This window comes from Trachurus japonicus, chromosome 21 (genome assembly GCF_045865225.1).
Source record: "Trachurus japonicus isolate A0001 chromosome 21, Traja_1.0".
NCBI classification, from domain to species: domain Eukaryota; kingdom Metazoa; phylum Chordata; class Actinopteri; order Carangiformes; family Carangidae; genus Trachurus; species Trachurus japonicus.
The window spans coordinates 18,181,991-18,208,062 of NC_140927.1; the positions used below are offsets into that span (position 1 = coordinate 18,181,991).

The 26,072-nt window shown below is 41.3% G+C and overlaps 2 protein-coding genes across 7 annotated transcripts; one reads left to right on the top strand and one right to left on the bottom strand.

The window, feature by feature from the left end:
- Positions 1 to 13: 13 nt before the first annotated feature.
- ino80da (INO80 complex subunit Da) lies at positions 14 to 10,302 on the top strand. 5 transcript variants are annotated; one of them, XM_085764183.1, is made up of 10 exons: positions 14 to 237; positions 2,431 to 2,677; positions 2,779 to 3,590; positions 3,695 to 3,797; positions 3,890 to 4,114; positions 4,355 to 4,464; positions 4,660 to 4,793; positions 5,616 to 5,839; positions 5,948 to 6,105; positions 6,669 to 10,302. In XM_085764183.1, exons 1-10 carry the CDS (start codon positions 213 to 215, stop codon positions 7,697 to 7,699), a joined length of 3,069 nt encoding a protein of 1,022 aa, XP_085620309.1. In that variant the 5' UTR covers positions 14 to 212; the 3' UTR covers positions 7,700 to 10,302. The 5 variants fall into 5 exon arrangements, with proteins under 5 accessions (XP_085620309.1, XP_085620313.1, XP_085620311.1 ...); XM_085764187.1 differs by having other exon boundaries at positions 185 to 721; XM_085764185.1 differs by lacking the exon at positions 14 to 237 and adding an exon at positions 477 to 721 and having other exon boundaries at positions 4,337 to 4,464.
- Positions 10,303 to 14,433: 4,131 nt separating this feature from the next.
- On the bottom strand, positions 14,434 to 25,736 carry stk24a (serine/threonine kinase 24a (STE20 homolog, yeast)). 2 transcript variants are annotated; one of them, XM_085764198.1, is made up of 11 exons: positions 25,195 to 25,736; positions 21,618 to 21,848; positions 19,358 to 19,414; positions 19,102 to 19,210; positions 18,392 to 18,549; positions 17,409 to 17,594; positions 17,163 to 17,308; positions 16,905 to 17,037; positions 16,720 to 16,788; positions 16,381 to 16,517; positions 14,434 to 15,417 (listed from the first exon to the last, which is right to left on the bottom strand). In XM_085764198.1, the coding sequence occupies exons 1-11, from the start codon at positions 25,234 to 25,236 to the stop codon at positions 15,384 to 15,386; spliced, it is 1,302 nt and encodes a 433-aa protein (XP_085620324.1). In that variant the 5' UTR covers positions 25,237 to 25,736; the 3' UTR covers positions 14,434 to 15,383. The 2 variants fall into 2 exon arrangements, with proteins under 2 accessions (XP_085620324.1, XP_085620323.1); XM_085764197.1 differs by having other exon boundaries at positions 16,381 to 16,532.
- Positions 25,737 to 26,072: the final 336 nt, after the last annotated feature.

Here is a 26,072-nt window from a genome sequence, read left to right on the forward strand (position 1 = left end):
GATCTTTGCAAATCCCCTATTTAAGTTTGAAATCCTAATTAAAAGAATGCTTCAAGTAATAAAAAATGATGTGTTGCTGCCATGAATGGCACTTTTTTTATTTAATATTACACCGACTCAACTTTTCCACTCCCCGGTATCTGATTGGCACATGGTCCATCATCAGTGAACAGCCGGCAACAGTGTGGCAGCAGGGCTGATAAGTGATTCATATGGAGGATGGTAGCCGCGGTCCAGGTGGATTTCTCACTGCAACACTTGACTGGACTGGACCTTAAAGTCAATATGTTTTTAACCAGCTGTTTTAAATGTGAAACACGACGGCGCAGTCCTGCTCACAAACTGCATTTCTTTCTTAACGCGATTAAAAATGACACTTGTACTCTGTAGGGGCTTTTAACAAAGTTGAATTTCCAATATGGTAGGAGAGGTTGTTGTTGTTGAGCGGATTGTTGTCATGTCCCCGCAGTGCCTGTAGTGGTGCTGTGAGGAGTCTGCTGTGGATTCAACAAAAATCCTCAGCAGCCAACCTACTGCTTGTAATTTGCTCAGGATAGCCTATATTTACATGCATCCTTATTTCAAGATATATCGAGCTCGATGAAGATCACTGTTACTATCCTATCTCGACTATCGATGCACAAATAGCCTAGCTGATTCTAATAGACATTTCGGCCGTCTATCCGGAGCGAATACCTTACACAGCCCATACCAATTCAAGGTAAGCGAAATCGTATACAGCCTCGGTCTCGATTTCTGAGTGTACTGTTTCGCAGAGGCTTCAGTCGGTCAGGCGTTCTACTCGAGGCCGCTGTGCTATCGCAGCTAAGAGGCCTCTCATTTATGAGTTGCTTATTTTGTGTCCTGTAGTCAGACTAAATGACGCAGTGCCTGTAGAGGTTATGTGGAGTTTCACAATATTGCCAGTTTTGACTCTTGCAGCGGTCTAATGGTACATAAAGTGGCTATATTTCCTATCGATTATTACCGAGGCCTTCGATGACAGGCCTTAAGCCTCGTATGTAGACCCTTTGTTTGGAAGTATTTTGCGTGAAATGTTTTATGTTTTAAAATCCCACGAATAGGGCCGATCGTTTTTTCTTGAATATTATGACAACGCTCACTTTTTTTTCTAAATAAAACTAAACTGAAAATAGACCTTTATAGTGTTACCGTTTGCTTATGTTTCCGTTTCCTGGTTAGCTACCGCCTACTAATTTGTGTTTTTAGCTTTGATAGCGTTTCAGCTAACCAGCAAATTTGACTTTTCGTGACTGGTCTGTTTCAATTGTGTAGCATTTGTACCTCAAGGATGGTATAGTTGTGTGTTATAATTTAAGATGTATGTTTATGTTAAACGCAGATGCGTTTATGGGTTCATATAATTAAGTTAAACATCTGTCTGTCGGTTCCAAGCTAATGCTGGAAAGCTAGCTCCCTGGATTCAACTAGTAGTTAACGGTGGCTCAGTCTGTGTTTGCTGTCTGTCCGGTTCTTCGTATTTAACTAAAGTTGTTAACTTAGCTTGGCCAGGCTGGTGTAAATGACTCTTGGATAACCCGTCTTTGTGTTTCCAACATGCACCTCAGCTGTCAGAGCCGTAGTTTTGTCATGCTAACTTAAAAACACAGAATTAAAGTTGAAGACATCAGCTAAGCTACTGCTGCAGCTGGGCAGCTAAGGCTACACAATGCTATTCTTATTACAGTATCTTTTGATGTAGAAGTATCCGTCTGTTTGAATGCGTGTCCATAACGAAGCTTGAAGATTTGTTCAGACGAGGAAGGTTTTTTAGTTGTTGTTTTTATAAACGGAGTTACTGAAGTGTCCGACCAGTCCTGCACTGATGTCTTCACATGAGCAAGTGACTTCTAGTTTGTAACTTTGTTGAGGTCATGCAATATACGCTGTTACCACGTCACATTATCTTGTAATTGCTAACTTAGTTGAAAGGATAATTGAATAGTATGTGGAATAAAATCACATGCTGTCTGTTTACCAGCCGTTTTCCTCAATGATGGATTCAGACACCTAAAATGATAAGGTGTGTAACCAAATGTTAATAATCATTGGTAGTTACTGTGTAGATTGTAATGTTTTCAAACAAGTATTTAAATGTATGTCATCCACAGCATCCCCCTCATATAATAGCAATGATGAAGTTAGTCGCACATATTGAAATGTCATTTTAAATGACATTCCAGTATGTCAAATGATTTAGTTTTGACCAGACTTTAAAAATATTTATGCAGTAAGTAATACTTAGTTATTAGTATGTGTATGTGTTTTTGCTAATTAGCTATATTAGCTGTCACCTGTTGAGGTGAAGACTTCCCTTCCTCTTAGCCCTGCGTGTGTATGCGTGGATTCCTCTGTAGTATGAAGTGTGAATGATGTAATTCTTGGTTTTCCCTGACTTTATCCCATCAGCTGATGTTGTCAAGGACAAGAGTCACGTGATGTATGAAGGCAAACACATACACTTCTCAGAGGTGGACAATAAGCCGTTGTGCTCGTACAGCCCAAAGCTCTGCAAGCAGCGCAGGCTAAATGGCTATGCTTTTTGTATCCGGCACGTTCTGGAGGACAAGACGGCCCCCTTCAAGCAATGTGAATATGTGGCTAAGTACAACAGCCAGCGATGTACCAACCCCATTCCCAAGTCAGAGGACCGCAGGTGTGTATGATGATGATGATTGTGTGCATGTGTGGCAGATTCCTCTGTGCATGTGTTATAAGTAGGCACAATGTGGTGAGAATGTGCTCTTGCTTTTCTAGGTACTGCAACAGTCACCTGCAGGTCCTCGGCTTTATCCCCAAGAAGGAGCGGAAAAAGAAACATGATGCTTTGGAGGAAATGCGCCCACGGGCTCACCTGGAGTCAGTGGCACTCAACATAACTGTGCCCTCATTAGCTCTGAAAGCTCCCAATGGCCTAGATGAACCGCCATCTCCCCCCTGTACACGCCTGTTACCCCTCCCCGACGGGGAGCTCCTGGACCCTTTTGCCTTTTATGAGGACGACACGGACGAGGAGGAGGTGGGTACGCCTCGGAAGGCCAACGCCATCAAGAAGAAATTACAGAGTCGGCTGGTGCTCAACCAGAAACTCTGCCACGACACGGACCTCTTCCAGCCGCCTCCTGAGCACTTTAGTCCTTCCCCTGTCGCCCGTGTCCACCCCTCCTCGCCGCTCAACACTCATCTCCCTCGGCAGCCGTCAGGTCTTCTCCAGCCGCCCCAGCACTCCAGCGTGACTTCCTTCATCTTCCCAGGACAGCAGCAGGGTTTATTATGCAATCCACCACCACCTCAGACGGTCAACTTTCTGCCTCCAGGGATGCCCGCTAACGCAGCACCCAGTCCAGTGCAACCTTCTTCTGGGCCGTCACTCAGCAGGAAAATGCCTTTTACTGCTACTAACTTGCCTCTCAGTTGCAAGGACAGTGGCAGTAACAATCAGCGGCATGTGGTTGTCATGCGCCCCACTGCCTTCTCACCTTCTGCCAGCTGTTTGGCCAGGTTGCAACATCTTGTGCAGCTTTGTGCCAAGAGACACCGGGAACATGGAGACCTATTTCCACATCTAGGTACTTTTATTTTAAATCTGTTTAACCACCAGTTTGCAAACTCACTGTTTTGTTCTTACTGCTGCTGAACTGGATGAGGTGCTGTAACAAGTTCTGCATTTCAGGATTGGACTGGTCAGAAGATAGTGCTGATGATGATGACGATGATGATGAAGAGGAGGCAGAGCGATTTGTTCCTTTTCAGACCTCTTGGAGACCACAGAATGGGTTGGTATCCTTGTAGTTTATTTCACCTCAATCGCATGAACTTGGGCCTGACAATTTCCATCACAGCTGCTTTCAACTGTTTCCTCAAATAGGTTGGAGGATGACTGCGGTTCCTCTCGGAGGACACGGCTACTTAGGCTCTGCTCGTACCTCCAGGAGAAATACAAGCACATGTGCAGGCAGGAGAGGGCAAGTATCCGCCAAAAGAGATACCGCTATGCCTTCCGTAAAGCCTTGTTGCACGCCGCCAGTAAAAACCCAGACAGCGCCGGGCAGCTGATCCAGGACTTTGGTGGAGCCTCACGAAGCCCTTCGAGGTAGTCATTTTTGTTTATTTCTTGGGACATACAAGAATATATTGATAAGAAAATCTGTGTATTAGTAGAAACCAGCTTGGTTAAATATCCCGTCACCTATCCAAAACTAGATTTGGGTTACTTCTATTATTTTTTGTGCGTGCAAAGTTTGCACAGGTGTTTTCTAATCTTGCCTTCTTGATCTTTTGTGTTAAAAGTTGTGTTTTGCTGCTGTTTGCTCAGTCCTGTGTGTATCCACAGTGTGGCTCCAGCGAAGCAGCAGACCACAGACACGGGGACCTGCACTGGTAGCACAAAGGGCCTCCCCTGCAACAACAGAGCTCTGCCCTTCACTCAGCACTGTTTTCAGCGTATCCTTTGCACCACTTCACTGTTATCTAATTTAGAATGATTTAAGTAAATGTACTTAATTAAATTATAGTTACCGTATGCAAGTTTTTTTTATATACTACATTTTTGCTGCACAATATCTCTGCTTGATGGAGCATCAAGATCCAATGCCCTCTATCTGGTATATGTGTTATTTCCTTTACTGTTCTCTGCAGACATCCTGTTGAATCGTTCCCAGCAGCTCTTTGCTAGTTGCACAGCCAAATTTGCAGATGGTCAGCAGTGCTCTATCCCTGTGTTTGATATCACGCACCAGACACCTCTCTGTGAAGAGCATGCCAAAAAGATGGTGAGTTCAGTGCTTTCAAAGACGAGTTCAACTCTTCGAATAACATATGTTCATTTTCAAAGTAACATAATCAAACTGTCTTGGATCTGCAGCAGAGGTGCTCCTATGTTTTCTTGTTTGTTTGTTTTGTTTTAACACCAATTTTGCTGTCCTTCTTATTGGTTTGTTTTCTTTTTTCAGTAAGGCAGCCTAACTATACCAGTTTGCTCTTTGTGGTGGCCTGCTAAAAGTTACCAAGACATTTTTTCATACATTACATAATTTATAAGGCATTGCAGAGAGGAAAGTCTCTATTGCACCTTCTTAAAGACACAGTATTGAAAAGACCAAGAGTAAACTAAATCCCTTAAAGTGGAGGTCCTTGATGTAAACTCTTGGCGTAACAGAACTGGACACTAGTCGAGGGGATTGATCCACAATATGCTTGATTAACTTAGCTTAGCATTAGCACTGGGAACACAGGCCCTGGCTGTGTCCGATGGTAACACAATCTGTCTGCCAGCAACTGTGAGGCTCACTCATTAACAAGTTGTGTTTTGCATTGAGTTATCCAAGCAAACAAGCAGATGTTACTGGGACTTTGGAGTTTTTATTTTATTTTACACATTGTTTTTCTGTTCAGTGTTACGGTGTTGCTTACAGATGCTGGTCGATGAATTTTAAGCTAATAGGACTTATTTACAGCACAGTCATGAGAATGGTGTTAATCTTCTCAATTTATTATAATATTTCCCAACATGTTGGAAACTTCCTCTGATGTTCTCCTTATTCCTTGTGACAGTTAGATTTCATATTCAGCGCTCCTGTATTTATTCCACACAGGATAACTTCCTGCGTGGGGATGGAAACCGACGAGTGCAGCACCAGCAGCAGCAACAGCGAAAGCCACGTAAAAAGACCAAACCACCGGCGCTCACCAAAAAACACAAGAAGAAGAGGAGGAGAGGGCCGCGGAGGCCTCAGAAACCCATCCCTCCAGCGGTGCCGCAGGGGAACCTGGGAATGCCTTCTACAAGCCTAGCGATGCCCTCACAGGCCAGCATCAGGTGCGCCGCCGCCACACCTGCTGTCTCTACACTGTGGAGTTAAAGCAAAGAAATACAAGAAGAAAATGTATCTTTAAGTGTTTTTTCACAATCTCTTCTTTGGTGCAGGAGCCCGTCGACTCCAGACCTAAGTACAGAGGAGCTTCCCGACGACATCACCAATGAAATGGCAGACATTCCAAATGACCTTGAGCTGAACCAGGAGGATTTCTCTGATGTGTTACCCAGACTACCGGACGACCTGCAGGACTTCGACCTGTTTGAAGGTTCGTTTTCAAATTCAGTTCCTGAGCAGCACAACACTTTAATGTTAACAATAACAAACAAAGTCTCATCACTCTGTCATTTTATACTTATAAACAGTGTTGGGCATGTCACTTTAAAAAAGTAATTAGTTATAGTTACTAGTTACTTTACCCAAAAAGTTAGTAACTGAATTACTACATTATAAAAGTAACTAATTACCAGGAAAAGTAACCACTGTGTTATTTTTTAAAAATAAAATGCTCAAATATGTCAAATTACTTGGACTCACCGCCCTAACCTCCTGTTTATCTGCAACTAGCCAACTCAATCAGTATCCCTCAGCCTCAGTATGGCTTTTATCTGACTAGTTCATGGACTTAAAAAAAGTGTATGTAACATAGACTTTAACGGGGCTGTTATTTTGAGACGGGATTTCTTGAGTCAAGTAACAACGCATTTTATTGTCCGTAACGGTAACAGCGTTACAACAGGGGAAACAGTAACTTTTTTGATTACTCGTTACTGAAAAAACACCGTTATTCCCATCCCTGCTGATAAATGCTGTGTGTGTGTGTTTGTGTAGGTAAGAATGGAGAGCTCCTACCCACCACAGAGGAGGCTGAGGAACTGGTGCGGGCCCTGCAGGCCATGGGGTCCTACCCAGACTCCTTGGTGTGCCTGACGTCCATGGCAGACCTGGCCCCATCCGAAGGAGTGGACCACAGAGCCATGACCGTGTTCCCTGGTCCGGTGCAGCCGGGGACCATGGGGGATCTGCTCAACAGCCGCATCCCCACAGAGAACTTCACCAGCCTCGAGCTGGAGGACAACATACTGCAATCCACTGGGGGACACTTCCCCCCCTCGCCGCCATCTCAGCCCGCTAACCAGCCCCCGACATCGGGCTCCAGCCTGACCTCATCCTCTTCTACGGTAGCCCCCTCCACCACCTCCCTGCTCACTCAGACATCCATAACAGAGCGAACGTTTTCGCGGACACACTCATCTCACGTCCTGGCCAAGTCGGACGCGCCCACGTCGTCTCCCCAAGGGAGCCACTACAGCAGCGAGCATGTGCCATCCCCGTACAGTGACCACATATCTTCTCCCCATGCCAGCTCCTTCCAGACTGACACCCCTCTGCTGTTGGAAGTCCCCCTCAGCGGGGTGCCGGGACCCCCGCGCTCGTCATGGAACAACCTCCCCCTCCCCATCACCGACCCCGCTCAGTTCGGCAATCTCATAGGATCAGAAAGTCATCTCATATCCACTTCCCTGTCCACGCCCCCGGCCACCACCCACTCTGTGACGCTGCAGCCCATGGCTGCCCTCTCAGCGATGCCTCAGAGCGGCCTGACGGGTCTAACAACCCCGCCGGCGCCCACGTCCTCCCTCCCATCCTCCTCACATGATCTTCTGACCTCCGCACAGCCCAAGCAACAACTCCCTCAGTTCAGCGCGGCCTTTGGCCATCAATTGGCCTCCCACAGTGGCATCCCGAAAGACGTGCAGCCCAGCCACAGCTCCACAGCTCCCCCCGCTGGCTTTTCCATAGTTAGTGCCACTGCTGCAAGTGCCAACAGCGCCACACCACCCTTCACGCAAAGTAAATGAGAGCAGGCGGCCTGCAGCGGCTGCATGATGGTCTGTGGACTCGCAGTCACCTTAAAATCCAGCCGCCCGGCTTCTGATTGACCACCCCTCCTCATCCGCTACGTGTGTGCAATGTGATAATAGTGCACTATTGAGAATGAAATTTGCACAACCTCAGATTTTCCTCAATATTCTCTATTTCCGTTTGTCGGGCGGTCGCTGGGATTTTAAGTCAGTGCGAGTCCACTTGTTTGATGCCTTGTGGTTTCGTCAGCAGGGAGTAACAGTCAAATCTTTCAGATCTTCGTGATGAAATAAACGGGTGAAAATTGGCGGAAGGACCTTAGCAGAGATTATCTGTCACAGTGCTCAGAATTCATAATAAGCCTCAATCAGTGGTTGGTTTTTGTTTGCTTTGCCAGTTTAAGTCCTGTCTTAAAATGATCAACTGTACCCTGCCTTGCTCAGATGGCCATTGCATTTAAAGAAAAAAAAAATCCACCTTTTTTCATACACTGCTTTTGTCACACCCTGAAAAAAGAGTACAAATTGTGATATTTGTGACCCATTATGTTTCAAGCTATTTAACTGTTATCATTATATAGAATCTTACTGAGTCAGATTTCACAGTCATATGAATTTACCAAAATACTTTTAAACAGCTGTTTTTATATTATGTATACTATATATGTGCTCATTTATTTGTTTGCTCAGACGTCAAAATCTCTGACCTCACCATTGGTTGTGGGACTCTGAGTGGCCTAGTAGACACTTGAAGGTAAATATAGTTTCTTAAAGCAATAAACACATTAACATGACTCTAGCATTTAAGGTATTTTATTGGTCTCATCACATGTAGCTTCACTTGCTGAATCAAGGCTGGATCAGGAATATACTTTGGCTTCTATAGCTGTTGTAAACTCTTGTTTTTTCTGCAACAGTTTCACTCGACAGAGCGAACTAGAAACTGGTGATCAGGTCAACCCGACTTCTCGGCTCAAACCGAGCGGATTTGCGAGGCTAATAAATGAGTTTCAGTGTTATAGTAATGGTGATGATGGAGACATCCAGGGACTTTCAGTGTCTACTCTCAAAGGTGCTCTCTGGTCCACATGTACAATGGTCTTTAGTGACTTGCATGGAAACCCACTATAAGACGTTAAGGCCACACTACCCTGAAAAGGTTTAAGGCAGTGAACTGGCACTGGAAATGAATACTTTACTTATTAACTAGGTGTAATGTGATGCTATAACTGGTGTGTTGAGCACATCTGAAGTAAAGCACTGTCTGTTTTACTCAGTTAAAAAGTGATTTTAAAGAGGAATGATGCAAACCTGCGGCCCGGATTTGGATCTAGAAAAACGAGGACTCTGTTAACGAATTCATTCAGCAGTTTAAAAAAAAACACAAAAAAAAAACCCATGGCTTTTTGATAGATATTATATTAGACAGATCTGTCAGACATTGTTGAGTATTAGGTATATAGAGTAGCAGTCTCTATCATGGGGTTTGTTGGTGAATTGTTGAGTAGCAATGGATTGAAATTGTTATTTGCGATGTATTCAGTGGAACCTGTGTCTTGTAGAATGAGTCTCTTGTTTTTAATGGCTATCAAAATGCTTGTAAGTTCCGTTCGAAGTCGGAAAGGATCAATGTTCGTACGCCGCGTATGCTTTCATTTTGTTTTCGATAATATTCTGATGGAAGAGTATATTTTTTTGATAGCTATTAAACACCAGGAAGAAGTCTGAGATCACGTGAGCCAAGTGACCTTTAATCGACATTATTAGACTACGGTCACTGGCTCAATTCTCGGTGGTATGAAACATTGGAATATATGCATCGCCATTTCATTTCCTTTTGTGGAGAAAAACAGATCAACATTCGATATGTTGCGTTTTCAACACAGATTTGCACAGGAGCGGACGAGGCTGAGGGTGTTTCACATGTCCCACGTCTGTCTGTTCTCTCTCTCTTTTTTTTGTTGTTCTTTTTTTTTTTTTTTCTTTAAATTCTTCTTTTGCTCGGACGCTCATTAAATGAACAGCTGCCATCATTACCAGCTCTGAGCCTGCACCAGACCCCTCGTTTCCAGCTGTGAGAAGGCCCAGTTCTGTCTCTCCCTTCCAAAGAGAAAACACATTATGAAGTGTAAACCTGTAGCTTCACCAGAGACGACTGGGCTTCTCAGTGACTGCAGTGTTTGTCATAGTCAGGTTGGAAGAAAAACGTTTGCAAGGCAATACTGCTGTATCCACATAGCATGAGATTAGTCGCTGCACCAGTTTACTCTCAACAACCACGTAGAACAAAAATTAACAGGGCTCGTAGGTATATGTAACTGCTTGAATTCAGAGATGGCTGACAAATTCCTATACTCATTGAATGTACTGTATTACTGTTTTTAAAGATAGGATGAGCTAATCTAGTCACCTTTTGTTATTGGTCCTTGTTTAATTTGTCTAAGGTATTTTTTGTATACAAAGGTTTACATTTTTATGTATATTTTTCTTGTGTACAAATTATGTAATATGTGTACAAACACTGTATGTAATATCTGTATATAGCGTGAGAAATTTGATCTTTTGTTTTTGGATGTATAAATAAAACTTGCTGTGAGGTATTTGCTGACATTGTTGGATGTGTTCTGTTTTTGTAAAGTTTAATGTTTTTTTTTTTTTTTTTAACTATATGCTCAGTAATTTTGTTGGCATCCAAACTACAACCCATCAAAAAATCCCAGTTTCCTCTAGACAGAGACTGAGATGTGCAATAAAACTGCTGCCAACCAAAACAGCTGTTTTTAAAGGTCAAGAATCATCTGTTGAGAGACAACATTTACTTCATTAATCACCGTTTCTTCCTTCTCTGACATTTTATTGGCTAAATTTAATTTAAATTTAATTGTGCAGCAGAGGGATTGATAACGAGAACAGTTGGTATATGCAGCTCTACAACACTGAGCTTCAGCTGCTGAGCCAACAGTGACGAGATCATTGAAGTGCTCAGAAAACTCAATTTCTACATTTCAGCAACCTTGATCAACTGATGAAGATCATGTGACATAATCAAAAGCTCCAGAACATTTACTAATGTGACATTGAGGTTAGACATTTTTGTCAGTTCATCCTGGGTAATTTGGCATTTTCTACAGCAAAAAATAAAATACTATTGCAACTGTAGATATATTTATATTACATATATTTTAGCAATACAATTTTTGAAATTAAGTTTTTAGCCATCTGGTTATGTGGCCAATTATACTGATTAAGTCTTACAAAAAATTACTGATAGGGTTCCTGGACTTAACATTAGGATTCAGTGTGTTTCAAGATTGTTATTTTTACTAATAACTTATGGTTATTTATTTATTTTTAAAATATTTGACAAAAAACTTCTCAGCCTGTTAACTGAATTAAAGCAGTACTAAAGAACTTTCAGTTTTGGTTGAGTTTGGTGGCGCCAGTGGCCCAAAGCGGTAGTGTTTTGCCTGAAGGAAGACTCCATTTCCCATGAGCACTAGCACGTAGCGCCGTAAACATCCTGATCTCCCGGTGCATGGAAATTAACAGAAGACGTCCAAACTAAGTTTCTGTTACCAGCGGATCATTTCACAGTAAACACGCATACACAATCTGACGGAAAGGTGCTACATTGCCTGCTCCCTCCTCGTCGTGACTTGCAAAAGTGAAAGTGAAACTTAAGTGAGAGTCGGGTTCCTACCATGCTCCTCAAAGCTGCTTAGTGCTAGTGAAGGCGATACAGACCCCCTCAGGCCATGACAGAGGTGTCATTCAACCTGTTGTAAGTCGATGTACCATCACAAAAGTTCTGAAAATATTATATGAAGGTTGAAAAGTTCCTTAGTGTTGGTTTAAAATACATGTCAACACTTCACAGATGTAGCTGACAACTGTCATGGCTTTGTTTATGCAGTGCTTGAAGATTAACCAGCCTCCAATCCAGTACTGCACTGCTGTTGGTAAGATTGTATTTAACTTCATTAATAACTACCTCCTGCCTCCTTAGAAGTTCATTTTGTGGCAAGGTGAAGAGGGCCCGGGCGGGGATTGAACCCACACCTCCCGGATAAGAGTCATGCGCGCTTGCCAGTCACCCAAAGGGACATCCCTTTGGCCAAGTAGCCAGGGCACATGATCAATTGGAGGCATAGTGACAGGAACCTCAACTGTCACAATTTGAAGATTTTCAGTGTTCAATTTGCACAGAATATCACTGGGAAAAGATCACTCATTATGTTATGAATTAATACACATAATCTCATTTTTTGAATTAACATGTGCATTTCAAAACCTAATCATGGGTTACTGTGTTAACCTAAATTAAAAATGCAATACTACAGTACTGCCAACAGCAAGAGAACTTATATTTCATTGAGGAACTGCAGTTTAATGTATGCAAGATCTGAAAATTAAAGAACAGTCATAGACAAGCAAATTTCATATACGATCATGTTAATGAATTACTTGTTCAAATAAAGGCAAAACAATTCAAATGTCTAATGGATTTTTTTATTCTTTCCTTAATCATTTGACAACTTCCAATAAATCCAACAGCACTGGCCTGAATTAGCAAACATGTATACTGGACTATAAACTGTCAGCGAAGTCGCACAAAATGAAATGTACATTTTAAGTGATTGCCATCCAGTGTTTACTGAAACTTGAACACATCACAGTACCAAACTTTACTCCCTCTATTACATCTTCTGGGTTATAAAAATAGGTTTAATAGAATATACGTATGCCTACTTGTGCTAAGAAATGACTCCTTGCGATCACACTGCTTTATTGCCATACAACACACGAGGGGCGTAAAATAAAGAAAATAAAAATGGTGGAATTGCAACGTAATATTGTAGCCTTGTTTAGTACCATTTAAAAAAAAAAAGAAGAAGAAAAAACATTTTTTACAAAGCAAAGTGCAACACAGGAAAAGATAGTCATATTAGACCATGTACAAGGTGCAAATTGTATTGACTGTCTCAGTTTGGTGTGGAGGCCTAACATGGCACATTTCACAAGAGAGATTTGAATGAAGAGCAAGAGAAGAGTCATTTTTCACAGTAAAGCATAAAAACAAAAAGAAAACTGAATATTGAAATGATTGAGACTGGTACCTTTTCTTGATTTAGTCTGCTTATTTGACCTTTACTTATTCAGCTGTGTATTCCACCACAATCAGGAGGCAGGAAAGAGAAATTCAAAAGGTACTTGACGACAAACTGGTAAGATTTGGTCTGTTAAAATGATAAAATTCAGAACAGTTTGACATTTTGTTCACTTTTCACTTTTGTTTTTAGCTGAGAGTTAAAAGAGAAAACTGACACCACTCTCCTCTGGTAAACATAAAGCGACCGCCAGCAGCCAGTTAGCTTCACTTAGCAAGAACACTGGAGACAGGTTGGAACAGTTAGCCTGGCTCTGTCCTACAACCAGCACCTATTTCTAGTGTCTGAGCCTTCAGCATGGGCCAGCAGACATTTCTAGTCCCAGGTAAGAAACTATTAACTAATAATCAGGAGAAGCTGAGGAGGAAAAAAATATCCAATTCAGCTTTTACCTTGAAATCCCAATTCAGAGTCATCCAGAATTCCTGGCAGATACGATATCTCCCACTTTGTATGAATGTTCTCATCTGACTCTCGGCTATAAAGTGAATTGATTCTCTTCCAAAATGTCAAACTGCTCCTTTAACTTGTCCTGTACCAAAAAGAATATATCATCAGACCCCATAAGATTTATCTCTCTTCTGAGAAGTACAATGAGTCAATTTGTTTATGCACCCATTTTTCAGGGAAAGAATGAAAAAGAAATGTTTTGATCTTTTCTCATTTGCCTTTTGAAGTATTGATTTATTTGCATTTTAATGCCAAAGTTAAAAAAAAAAAAAAAAAACGACAGGGGGGGATCATAACAAATACATTTTTGATCTAATATTTTAAAGCTGATACTATTCATCCCATTCATCACAAATACTCTAAGGCTGCTTCAGCTGTGTGCAGGAATTAACATTCCTCTAGTCCTGTAGAAGTATGCTACAACGCATACTGCTCAGGCCAACCAATAGGCTTTATACTGTTTATACTATCATGCACATTCCTTTTAAACTACGGTCAGTAGTAGCAGTGCAGCTGGTCTCCGAACACCTCCTGGCTTTATGTTAATATGTACACCTACTGTGTGAGAAGTCTATGTCTATATCCATTTACTGTACAACTGAAAAACCTCTCACAAGTCCAAATGGAAAGTTACAGCCAGGCGAGTCTTACACTGCATGACCAACTCCAGAGTCCAAGCTATGAGACTTGAGCTGGACCTTTTCATCCTCAATAATAATGGAGCATACCTGCAAAACACTGTAAGTCTCGTGCTACTGTTTTATGGCTACTTTGTTTATAGTAAAAGGCATTTATACTCGAAGTGCAATTAAAGCTGTAGATACGCTGAGGAGATATATAGTACCACTGCAGCTCCTAGGAAGACTAACAGAGTCTGCCAATTTATAAACTAGATGATGGCACTGCCCTGTTAATGGAATGAATGGACGAAACCTCAGTTTATCTGATCATTCAAACACGCACAGGAAGGAAGAAAAAAAAAAAAAAAAAAGAGGGCGGGGGAATGAGGCAAAGTCCAACAATCCGACACAACTCGAGGCCTCGTGGAATCAGGGCTGCAAACAGAGCATCCAGTGTTCACAACTGGTCGGGGCTTGAATGATCCAGCCGCCGTTTCTCTTTTCTCTTTTTTTTTTTACATTCTCCAACATTATTACATCCATAGCATAGAATGTGAAACCAAAAAGTTAAAGAGAATTAAGAAATATATAATAAATCAATAGTAAACCGTGATAGAGGGCAGCCATTTTCATTTGCTGGATGAGTACTTAAAAAAAAAAAGAGTTTTACAACTAGAAAAATCAAAGATCAATACACAAAAGAACAAGTACAAAGGCAAGGCAATCTCATTTATGGCCATTTTAGTCTCTCAAAATATTTACCTCACAACCATTATCTACAGTTTGCATTTGGCCATTTGTACACAGTGGTTCCATTATAAACGCTCCATTATTTTTTCATGAATCTGTAAAAATTAGCTTATTTACAAGTCTGTACAACCACCCTACAGAGCTCTCTCCATCTCCCAGAGGACCCACATCCACTTTAAGCAGGATACCTGAGTTTTCAATAGATGCTTCAACCCACTCGTCACTCTTCACCTCACATTTCACAGGATATCTCGCACAGCCACACACACATGCACATGATTAATTAAGCAAGGAAAACTTTCTCTGAAAGGATGTCGAGCGCAAACCTTTGTGAAAAAGCCACAAACTCACCCAAACCAAAAAAAAAAACTCAAAGAGTCCTCGCAGAGAAGAAAGCGAACACCAACCCTTGAAATAAAACCACTGTGAGGGAGGTATTGAGAAGGAACATCTTACAGCAGGTGGCAGTCGTGGCGGTAGTCGACTGGCTGGTCACTGACTGTCCTGAATAGGAGCCTCTGGTGGTGCACTAGCGTATAAACAAGACATAAAATAGGCCAGGATTTGCTTCAAGCAAATGAGTGATGGAGACCTTTCCTGGGAGACTTCATCTTGGCTCGGGGAGGTCAGAGGGAAAGATCTGACTGCTGCCACCAGGGTGGAAAATTAGAGCAGATGTGGATGTGGCTCCTCTCACTGAGCGGTAGCTGCCTGTGGCACAGAAAATCTGACAAACAGAGAAAAGATGGTAAATATTTACTGACTGGACAGGCTTGTGCAGGTTAAAACAGCACTAACTAGACATGTCTGTGACTGTGACACTGAAACTGGAAGGAGAATGGACACTTCACGTTTCCTATCCTGGCTGTTACTGGGGCAAAACATATTAAGCTTCTCCCGAGGGAGGCAGGATGTTTACCTTCTGTGCAGGGCCCATTTAAGAACTTCACAGACACAGTTTGTCTGGCTCAGGTCTACATGACCAAACCCAATTAAAACCTCATCAGTCTGAGCATAGAAACATCTGGGTTTGTGGGTATGAGCTGTTAATACAGTGTTGGAGAAGCCGAAAGTTTGACCAGCCGGTACAGCTGAATTAAAAGTTGTGGAACCACCAGTTATTAGCAGTTTATCCTCTGTAACACCTTTTAACCTCCCTGGTGACGCTACCGCCACTTTGGTCCAAACTGAAGTATCTCTAAACCTACAGGGCGATTTGATTGCACTACTGACTTCAGTAATCCTCTGACGTTTCCACCAGCACCACCATAAAATTCACATTTGTGGCTCTACAATAAAATGTCTCAACAGTCACTGAATGATAACCATGAAATCTGGGTCAGACAGGTGTCTCTTCAGGATGAACTGCAATCACTTTGGTGATCCTCTGACTTTCACTGTGGACCATTGTGCGACTCGTGGACCAACACACTGTCAAATGTCACTGTCTATAAAACACAACCTTATTCTGCTGCAGCAGTCTATGTGTGACTACACCAATACATTCATCAACACAGCTTTTCTCAGCATTCATCAACACAGCTTTTTAAAAGTCTGTGAGTTCACACTTCCCCTATCTGTCTGGACAACTTATTTCAATTGGTAAAACATTTTTGGTAATTATTTAACAATTTCATGTAAAAAAAAAAAAAAAAAAAGGGTGGGGTATGAAAATATGAACTTGAATTACCTCTGTAGTCTCTGCACTAGTTCAGCCACCAGGGAATCACATATGCCTGGGTGTGTTTCTTCTGCCAGGAAAATGGCCTCCCGTAGCTGCTCTGCAACTTCTGGCTTTCCATTACTTGTCTCGCCCTTTTCTTTTAGCTGTAACCATGACAGCTTTTAGACAACATTGTAATGCAATGGTCGGCCTAAACATTATATTAGAAGAGTATTCTCTGACAAAGACGCAACAGATTTAATTCTAAGTAAATTACAACACATTTACTTCACTTGTTTTGTTTTAAATTATCCATTAAGCAATGAGGATTTTCTAACATTTGGGTAAACATAGGAATGGTATTACCTCAGAGAACAATGGAGAAAAGATTGATGATAAGCTTTGTGACAAAGGCCTCTTTGGACTTTCTTGCACCTGTGAAAAAAAAGATGATTTAAAGGGGAAAATGGAAATCTGGGTGACCCTCTGACATAAAAACTGGCCTTTTTCAACAAGAGATGCTCAACTACTATCTCTATACTTCCTCTTACCTGGTTCCATTCAAGCTCAGCAGGCTGGGCTGCCCCATTCTGAATCTTTTTCAGGTCCTTCTCCCTGATGGTGTTGAAAATCCAGGAATCGTTGCCGGCGTCATTCCCTCCAGACGCTTGGTCATCTGGCTCCCTGCGGTGACATGGGATTTTAGGAATTTCATCAATGTGCAGAGCTGCGAGATTTTCCCTTCAGGATGTGAATTTGCCTTGTCTTGACTCTCACTGAACTGCATGATGATGTTGCAGGCGACTTACTCATCAGATTCATCGGAGCTGCCTTCGTCCCGAGACTGCTCCGATTTCCACCTCTTGTATCTGTCGATCAGCTCAGCCAGATAAGACGTCTTTTTGGCGTGCCTTACAATGTACTTGTGTTTTAACAGCTCTTTGGCAGTTGGCCTCTAAGGAAAACACACAACACAAACATCCCCATTAAAATCACAGTTTTCTTCCGTTGCATACAGTGCAGTTTATTACTTATAGTGCTTCCTTTAAACTTACAAAACTGGGTTCCTTATTTAAACAGGCTTCAACAAATTCTTTAAGTGGTTTACTGTAGTTTCCTTCAAGTGTTGGGGGGTTGTTCTTTGGGATGAGGAATAAAACCTTCATAGGATGAAGCTCAGAGTGGGGTGGTTCTCCTTTTGCCAGCTCTATTGCTGTTATTCCTAATGACCAGATGTCTGCCTGTAAAAACAGAGAAATGAGAATAAATAAGACGTGAAGAAAAATAAAGAAAAAGACATTAAAATGATGCAATGCTGAGACATGACATTTTAAAATGGCTGATGAGTGTATCTCAGGAAGCCCAGGCTGAATACAATGACACAGTGGTTGTGTTGACAAGCCACAGACTCGTTTTGTGGTTCTTCAAAAATACGCACATGGTAATTTCTGATCGAGAAAACCTATATTTGAAAGCTGCGTGCCAAAAACAAGCACACAGCTGTCGACAGAGCACTGCACCACAGACAAAAAGACACGGCTCGCTCAGGAGCAATTTCACACAAAACCTTTCTCATTGAAACCAAAACCAAACCAAGGAACAACACTAAAACAGAATTAAGTCTTTCTTATTGTGCCTGTCAAATTATTTTATACATCAGAAATAGAGAGCCCAGGGCATCAGAACAGGTTGGACACATCTAAATACGCTGCTCTGAATGGGATGTAACACTGACTTTGTGGCTGACTGTGTGCACATTCACTGGGCTCATTGTGCTGCTCCTTTTTGTCTGAGTGTGGCCGGAGCCGCGCTGGCCCACAGGTCAACTATCACTCACCCATCACTCCACTCTGTCCAGCCCCGGCCGGCTGATGTGGCAAACTAATATGGAGCTTTTCAAACCAAGCTGACCACAAAGTGATGAAGCCGCCAGCCTGATAAGACACTTTAACGTAATGCTGCTGTCACACAGCACATTAAATTAGCTCCCAGCACTAGACTTGGCTGTGATAACAGGATACGCAGGGAAGGTTCTGACCTTTGAATCGTAGGCGGACTGCTTTATAACTTCAGGTGCCATCCAGAAAGGTGTTCCGACAAATGTGTTCCTCTTTATCTGTGTGTCTGTCAACTGGCCGGCCACTCCGAAGTCTGCCAGTTTTACGTCACCTTGTTCTGACAGCAACACGTTGGCAGCTGAAAGCAAGACAAACCACTCCAGTAAAATGAATGTTTCCGGTAACTGTGCCTAAATCTGTTGGAAAGAGCTGTTTGATTATTTGGTCATGTAAAGCACTGATCGTTCAGGTTTCTAAAAATCCTGAACATCCAGGTGTACAGTGGTAAAACAACTCTGATCAGTTCACTCATTTACAGGAACTAAAAAAAGATTGCAGTATACAGTTCCCATCTGCACTGTGCTCACCACATGGTGCGTCACTATTATGAATGCGAAAAGATAACCCGTGGTTATTTTTGATACTGTGAAAGAGAAACAGATCAAATATTGCATCATTTAGAAACACACAGGGGTGAAAGGTAGTCAGATTTAAGTGATCTGACTTGTGTTTGCATCTGTTTACAGACAATCCACTGAAGAGACAGTTTTGCTATGACCTAAATAATCATAGAGTTGTGGGACTTATTATTCAAAAAAGAAGAAGAAAAAACCCCCACTGATGCCCGTGTGCAATAAAACCATTTACAAGCCTGTACTAAGATTAAGGTGATGGCGTGTGCCAATGTTACCTTTGATATCTCTGTGGATTTTCTTTTCAGAGTGCAGATACTCAAGTCCCTTGAGGATCTCTCTCAGGATCGTGGCAATCTGTGTTTCATCCAGCGCACCTGGTTCCAGCTAGAAGAGAGGAGAAATGAGAGGAAACAGGTGACTTTTTAAAGGGCAACACAGATTCAACACTGTATTTCGACAGTAATCAAGGTCTACAAATGTTATAGCCATCTTAGAAAACTGCTCATTTACTATATTTTCATACAGACTTACCAAATCCAGAGCTGATCCTCCACCCAAATATTCCATAATAATCCATAACTTTGTGCCCTGAAAGCAAATCAAACAGTCAGTGTTGATGGTGTTCACAGACTCAGTAGGTGTAACGACAGATTAGTGAAAGTGAACACCTTCTTTGTCTACATTTGTAAAAAGTCAAAACTATTCAATTAATTACTTAAAGTTAACCTCTTTTTGTCACTCCTAGTTTATTTCAATCGTTTTGGAGGGGACTCATAGCTATACTAGGCACTAACTTACTTTTTGTGGGGATACAAGTGACAGAAGTATTTAAAATGTTTGGTTTAACCCATATTTATTAAATGCAAGAGGCCAGGCTGTGTTAGTCTGTTCAAGAAACAGACACTTGTTAGATAAGATAAAAAAGGAGTCAGTCAACCGTTGATCTGTGACATAAATGACATAATTACCTATTCATTGACTGACTCGCCCACAATTCGTACTCCCATTACATTTTTTATACATTTCACAGGTTGCCTATCTTTCCTGGCAAACACAGACTGCTACTGCTCATCAATCAGACACATAAGAACATTTAACAAACAAAACATATTTGTTGAAATTCAATCCAATAACTAATAAACTGACAAAATCACTGAAGGAAAACAGAGTTATAAAACAATACTATATATTCAATTTCTAATCAGAAATAAGGTTAGAAGTGTCAGAATATGTGATCATATATCAACAGAGTGACTTTGGTGAATCGTGTACTTGGCCTAAACACCAGATTGTGCTCTGAATTCTTGACTAACACCTGTTTCCTGTCATATGATTCATATGATTAAATTAAATATACCGGTAGTCTGTGATGGTGGTTCAGTCAGCAGGTCACAACAACTCCAGATCTTTGACTTTGTCTACTTAAGATATCAATCTCCAGTCCTCAGTTTTTCTTTGTTTCTATGATTTATCATTAACAATTATGTGCAGTGCACATCAGCAATAATGACAATATCCTCAGGAGGTGGCAAGTCTAACTGAATCTTGAATTATGTGCATCGCTGTGTGCTGAGCTGTGATTGAGTTACGTCTCAGAAAAAAACGACTTTTGACACAAACTGTGTCAAAAGCATCTTAATTGCCTTCAGTCCAGTGCACAAACAGCCATTGGTGTTGCTTCAGCTACTGCTTTCTGTTTTCTTTACAAGACAGATCAGTAGAACACACTGAAATAGCCAACTTCTCATTGATTTCTAACAGCTGTCATCACCATAATTTCAACCTACAGCCTAATTCATTTTAGTTTCTATACTGGTAAAGGTTTTGTATTCAGTGTAAAAAGTAAGTAAAGCGAAAAGCGATCGCTCTCTGGTAGAAATCCTCTAACACTTAACTGACATGTTATCTATTTCATGTAGCAGTGTGAATAGTTTGTTTGGAATAAATTAAATTCCTATTAACACAATCAATGGTTGCTGACCAGAAAAAAGAAAAAAAAGAAAAACTTAACTAAATCAACACAAAATCGACTTTAAAAAACACCTAGTACAGACCCTACATAACCCTACATAAAGTGTATTAAAGTTTTTTAATACACAAATACGCATATACGTATATACACAAAGCACAAATAAGCCTTAATTCTCTCTTTCAGTCAGCAGCATAACTTGGGCTAATGGACCAGCATGTCTCTCCTTACTGCAGCTAAGTACCATAGTAAATGCTATGAGAGGCACTCTAAGCACCATCACATGGAGGGTGAAAATCTACTGTAGTTACAAAATATGTTTTGCTGCTGAGTGGTGCTGTCAATACAGCTCTTACAGATGACCAAAACACCTTGGCTGGTTTGAGTTATATACAGAGCAAGTTGAACGAGGTTTTAGTTTTCACAATATCCTTAGCCTTAGCCTTATAATAGTCACTCATGTTACATTATTCTATGTATAAAAGAGACTGTAACATCTTACATCTATATGCATGAGAACACCCTGATATTATTAAAAACATTTCATTTAAATCCAAACACAGTGCCAAAGAAACAAACCAAATGTCCAAACACGAACAGCCCAAGAGGTGCGTACGACTTCAACGTTAACCCACTTCTGGTTGTTCTATGGCAATCTGTGCCATATTACACAGGCAATACTTGTTCCATTGCCCATATGCATTATTTAGTGACCTACATTGCTCTCAATGCACGTGTTTGCAGGAACACACTACTTGCATATGTATTCATGCACACGCTATTCACAAATTTACCACTCTGCGTTAAGTGGTTCAAGCTTACCTTGAGATAGGATCCAAAATACTTGGTGATAAATGGACTGTCACACTGGCTGAGAACTGTGATTTCCTGTTGAATGTCCTCTATTTCATCCTCCGCTTCCTCCAGATCGATAATTTTAATAGCCACAACTTTCTGAGTCCGATTGTCGATGCCTTTAAAAACTTCCCCAAAAGAGCCTTTTCCTATCCTCTCCAGCTTGGTGAAGAACTCCTCCGGGTCAGCTCGGAAATTCTGTGTGACAGAGATGGATGGAGAAAGAGAACAGAGTGTGTTGAAATAGTGCAGAAGCACAGGAACCTGACGGGCTAAATTCAGCCACATAAATATAGATCACAAAGAAAACAATGTTTTACTTCAAAGCAATAGTGGTAAAATAACAGGTATTCTAATGTTGTTACGGAGGCACGTACAAATATGAGAGTGTTGATTAAATTAATTACTATAATGTTTATCAACATGCATTTATTATAAACATCTTGACAAGGAGAATATCTGGGCAGAGCTCCTGTCAGGCAAGAGAGAGAAACTCTGTCTGACTTTCTCTTTCAGTTAAACAGCACTGTAATCCAAACTTTAATCCACATTTTAAACAGAAGTGATAAAATGCATTTGCAATTTCTCTGAGTGGTGAGATCTTCAGTTTTTAACAGGACAAAACTTTATGATATTCGATAGACTTTCAAAGAAAGTCACATCTGAGATGCTGAAAGCTGAGAATAGTTTGCATCTTTGCTTTCATCAGTTTTACCTCCCAGTTAATTTTCTGTTGACTGACTACTCAATTAGTCAAGCCCTTATCTCAGCTCCACTCCCTCACTGCCCAGTAAGTGATACCGTCTTTCACACTCCACTCCCTTAGTTCGCAATGTAAGTTTTGTGTCACATAGTGTACAGACTGCAAGCTCAACTGAGATAAAACCCTGTGACCTCATATTCACTTTCTGAGTCTCCACTCCTCCACAGCCACAGAAGATTTTAAACAACTGTTTTCATGGGCTGAATGGCACTAACTGTGACTAATAAACCGATCTTTATATGAAAAACCAATGGAAAACATTCACATTTTAATGGTTTCCCTCAAAGTTTCATAATGTCTGTTGAGAAGAGTGTGTTTGGACAGGTACCAGGATAGAAACAAGCTCTCTTCAATCCAGCATAGACAAAAAGAAAATGTAAATATGGAGATTAAAATCAAAACTGCAACTGCTTGTTGAAATTTCTGGTTGAGCCATCTCATGCTTCACACTTACACAATGAAGTATGTTAGTAAAAAAGTTTATAAATATCCTACTGATCATCTTGTCTGTTATAATAACAAGGAGTGGTTTGAAAAATGACATTACTTAAAAGATAAAACCGATCATTTAATCAGTTCCTTTGTTGACACACACACACCTTCACAAATGTTGTACTTCAGCCTTGATCTCTACAAGCAGACCAATGTTTTTTTTTACTAGGGCTGCAGAATCAACCAAAATATATTGAAATCGAATTATGGTCAAATGAAACATCCAAAGCAGGTGCTCCAACTTTTGGATGAAGGTAAATGTGTCACATTGCTGAGCATTATAAACACCAGAAAGGTGGCAGTGCTGCAGAGAAATCCTGGCCAACAAATCGTATACTAACGCCACACATAAAGGAACAAGTTTTCATATGGTGCAGTCCTAAACCCTGTCAGACTAAACTGCCTTTGACTTAACACTTAAATCATGAGATAGTGTAATGTAGACATAACTAAGGCTTAATGACCTTTCCCATAAAGGCTAAAAAGAGACTGAAGGACTACACCCTGACTGATTGACTGAACTAAATGGCTTATGTCCCCAAGGAGCAGCAGAGGAGGAGTAATGGTCTTCAAGTTAGCTACTTCAATTTCCCTTCATGGACGGCAATCTTTCACCTTAACTGTCCCAACAGTGTTTGCAGTGACATATTTTGCAGAGCAGTACAAAAATAAGTCCATACTGTAAAAACAGTTGCATTTCTATTACAGAGCGTAATCAGAAATAATATCATGCAACAAATCATATTTTTTGAAGTACCTTTAAAAGTGGAGAACTGAAGCAATTAAGCCTGATGCTTTATTTACCAGGTAACCCTGCACTAAGGGGATGATCTGTTGGCTCTCACAGTATATTGCTTTAGAGTCCCTCCAGAGAATAGTTTCCTATAAAAGTGCTAATGCACGGTGGTCAACCCAATATGGAAGGGGAGCTGAGCTGTTGCACTCTGAAAAACTGGCAAAGAGGGGGCTGCTGAATTTGATAGCAAAGGGACTTTACATCAAAGACAAAGAGGCAGAGCGGTGCAGAATAAAGCAGAGTAGAAACAACACAACCAAAATACTATCATAACACTGGTGTGGTCAGTCATCCAGGTGAAAATTATGATGTAGAGGCTGACCTCTGTAAAAACAATGGGAAAAACAACAGGGGCACTGTGACCACAGACTACACATGATGGGAATGTACTTGCCATATACACAGTCAGCAGGTTTACTGCGACAACTAAAGCTCCCTGAACCTCGCTCTAAAAGCATGTGTTTGATGCTCTCCCATCTGCACCACACAACTGTGTAGTCTACTGTCATCCATGCACCACACCCTCGGGGTTGAAGGCTCACTGCCAGTTCTCCAACTAGGAACATCCCTCTGGTTTGTAACCTGTGGCTTCAGATCTGCCATTTCCCCTCTAAAACCTGAACTGGTCTGTTCATGGGTTAACGACACATTCAGAATCTAAGATAAATAGTGTTACTGTGTGCTATAATAACCAAGTAATAATGCTTCTCTTGGCTAAGTCACCTGGGGATGTTGTCTTATATGGACTGTTGGTGTAGCCGCCGCCTACAGCTAAAGGTTCAACAGAGGAAATAAGACAATCCAAAAATTCATAAACAGGGTTCATGACCTGATTTCTCACCCATTGCAGGAAGTAAACACAATCAATGTAGGGCATTAGTTGGCAATGATAAGAGATTAAGCAAGAAGTTAAGGCATCGACTCGTTGATCATAGAAAATTAAAATGTTTAAGTTAAAATATAAGATATTAGATGTTTCCCTCCTCTCTTGTAGAGGACAATAAATTCAATTGAGTGTATGTGTTTTGCATTGGTAATCACACAGCAACGTGGATACATCAGCTTGTGCTATAGAAACCTGTGCATGGGTATTTTTAGTCTGTTATGGGTGCATGGATGGATGAGAGGTCACCAATATAAAGAGTACCTTTATGATTTGACAGCCCGTAGGTCACTCGGTATTGTTAGATTTTATAATAGGCAGGCGAATAATAAACACACAGCCCTGTTAGATACATCAGCTCATTTACTGTCAGTCTAAACTTATGTATACAAGTGAATTTATCACAGAAAAACAATGGTTCATAATAGCGGTGAACGTTGTACTGTTGTTGTTCCTGTATCGTTAGGTAAAGTTATTCAGGGGCAGATACTTGCAACTTCCGAGCTCAAGGCGAGAGGAAACGAGAATTAAAATGTCGGGTGGCTCTGAACAAAAACGAACTTGTGTCTTCAAATCAAGCTTTAATGTTACAAAAAAACAAAACATTTACCTGAAGCCCCGACAGTCCACTCTGAATAGGAGAGTGAGCCATGGCGTCAGATCGGCAAAGATGACGCCTTTAGTCGTCTTTCTTTCTTTCTTTTTTTCTTCTGGTTGCTGAAGGTCTACCGCTAGTTTCCTTCAAACACCGCTGGTTTGGGATGACCTGGTCCGCACAGCAAGCCTTTTGAAGTATCAAACGGAGATGTCGCTCGGTTGTAAATAAAAGAAATTAGCTCGACTTGTCGGCTCGCACTTCGAGCTCCCTGCCCTCACGCACACTCGCCTTCCGCAGTTAGCTACCGTTAGCGAGGCTAGCTACTTTAGCAGCTAGTTAGCAAACAGTTGAGCTGAATAATTATATTTCCGGTGTAGTCTCTCAGCAGTTGGTTGGCAGTTCCCCGACGGTACGGTGGATGTTTGGTCCAAAATAGTCGCACGGGGGGTAAATAAACACGCACTGTTGTATTAGTTCTATCGCTTGTTGGTCTATTCTCTCATCACTTTTCTCTGTCGCCCGGCGCCATCTTGGTTAATGTCATTTTCATTTTCTGGAGAGCCAATCAGAGCGGACCATGCACATGTCGTCATTCGTAAACCAACACACGTCATGGGAGGGAGGGCGTTAACCAGGCATGGAGCGCGGATTGGTCCAAGACGTCTATTTTGACCTATGATTTTGACGTCCATCAAAATAAACGTTTTGGACCAATCCCCATTCTATATACAGGTGCCTCACACATGTGGTCTAATGTACAGACCTATAAAAAGGCTGCCTTTCATATTCAGCAGTGGTGGAGAGAAACTAAGTAGATTTACTCAAGCAACTGAAGACCACTTTCGTACTTCATGTTTTTACATTTAAGAGTAGGCTAAATAATAATATTA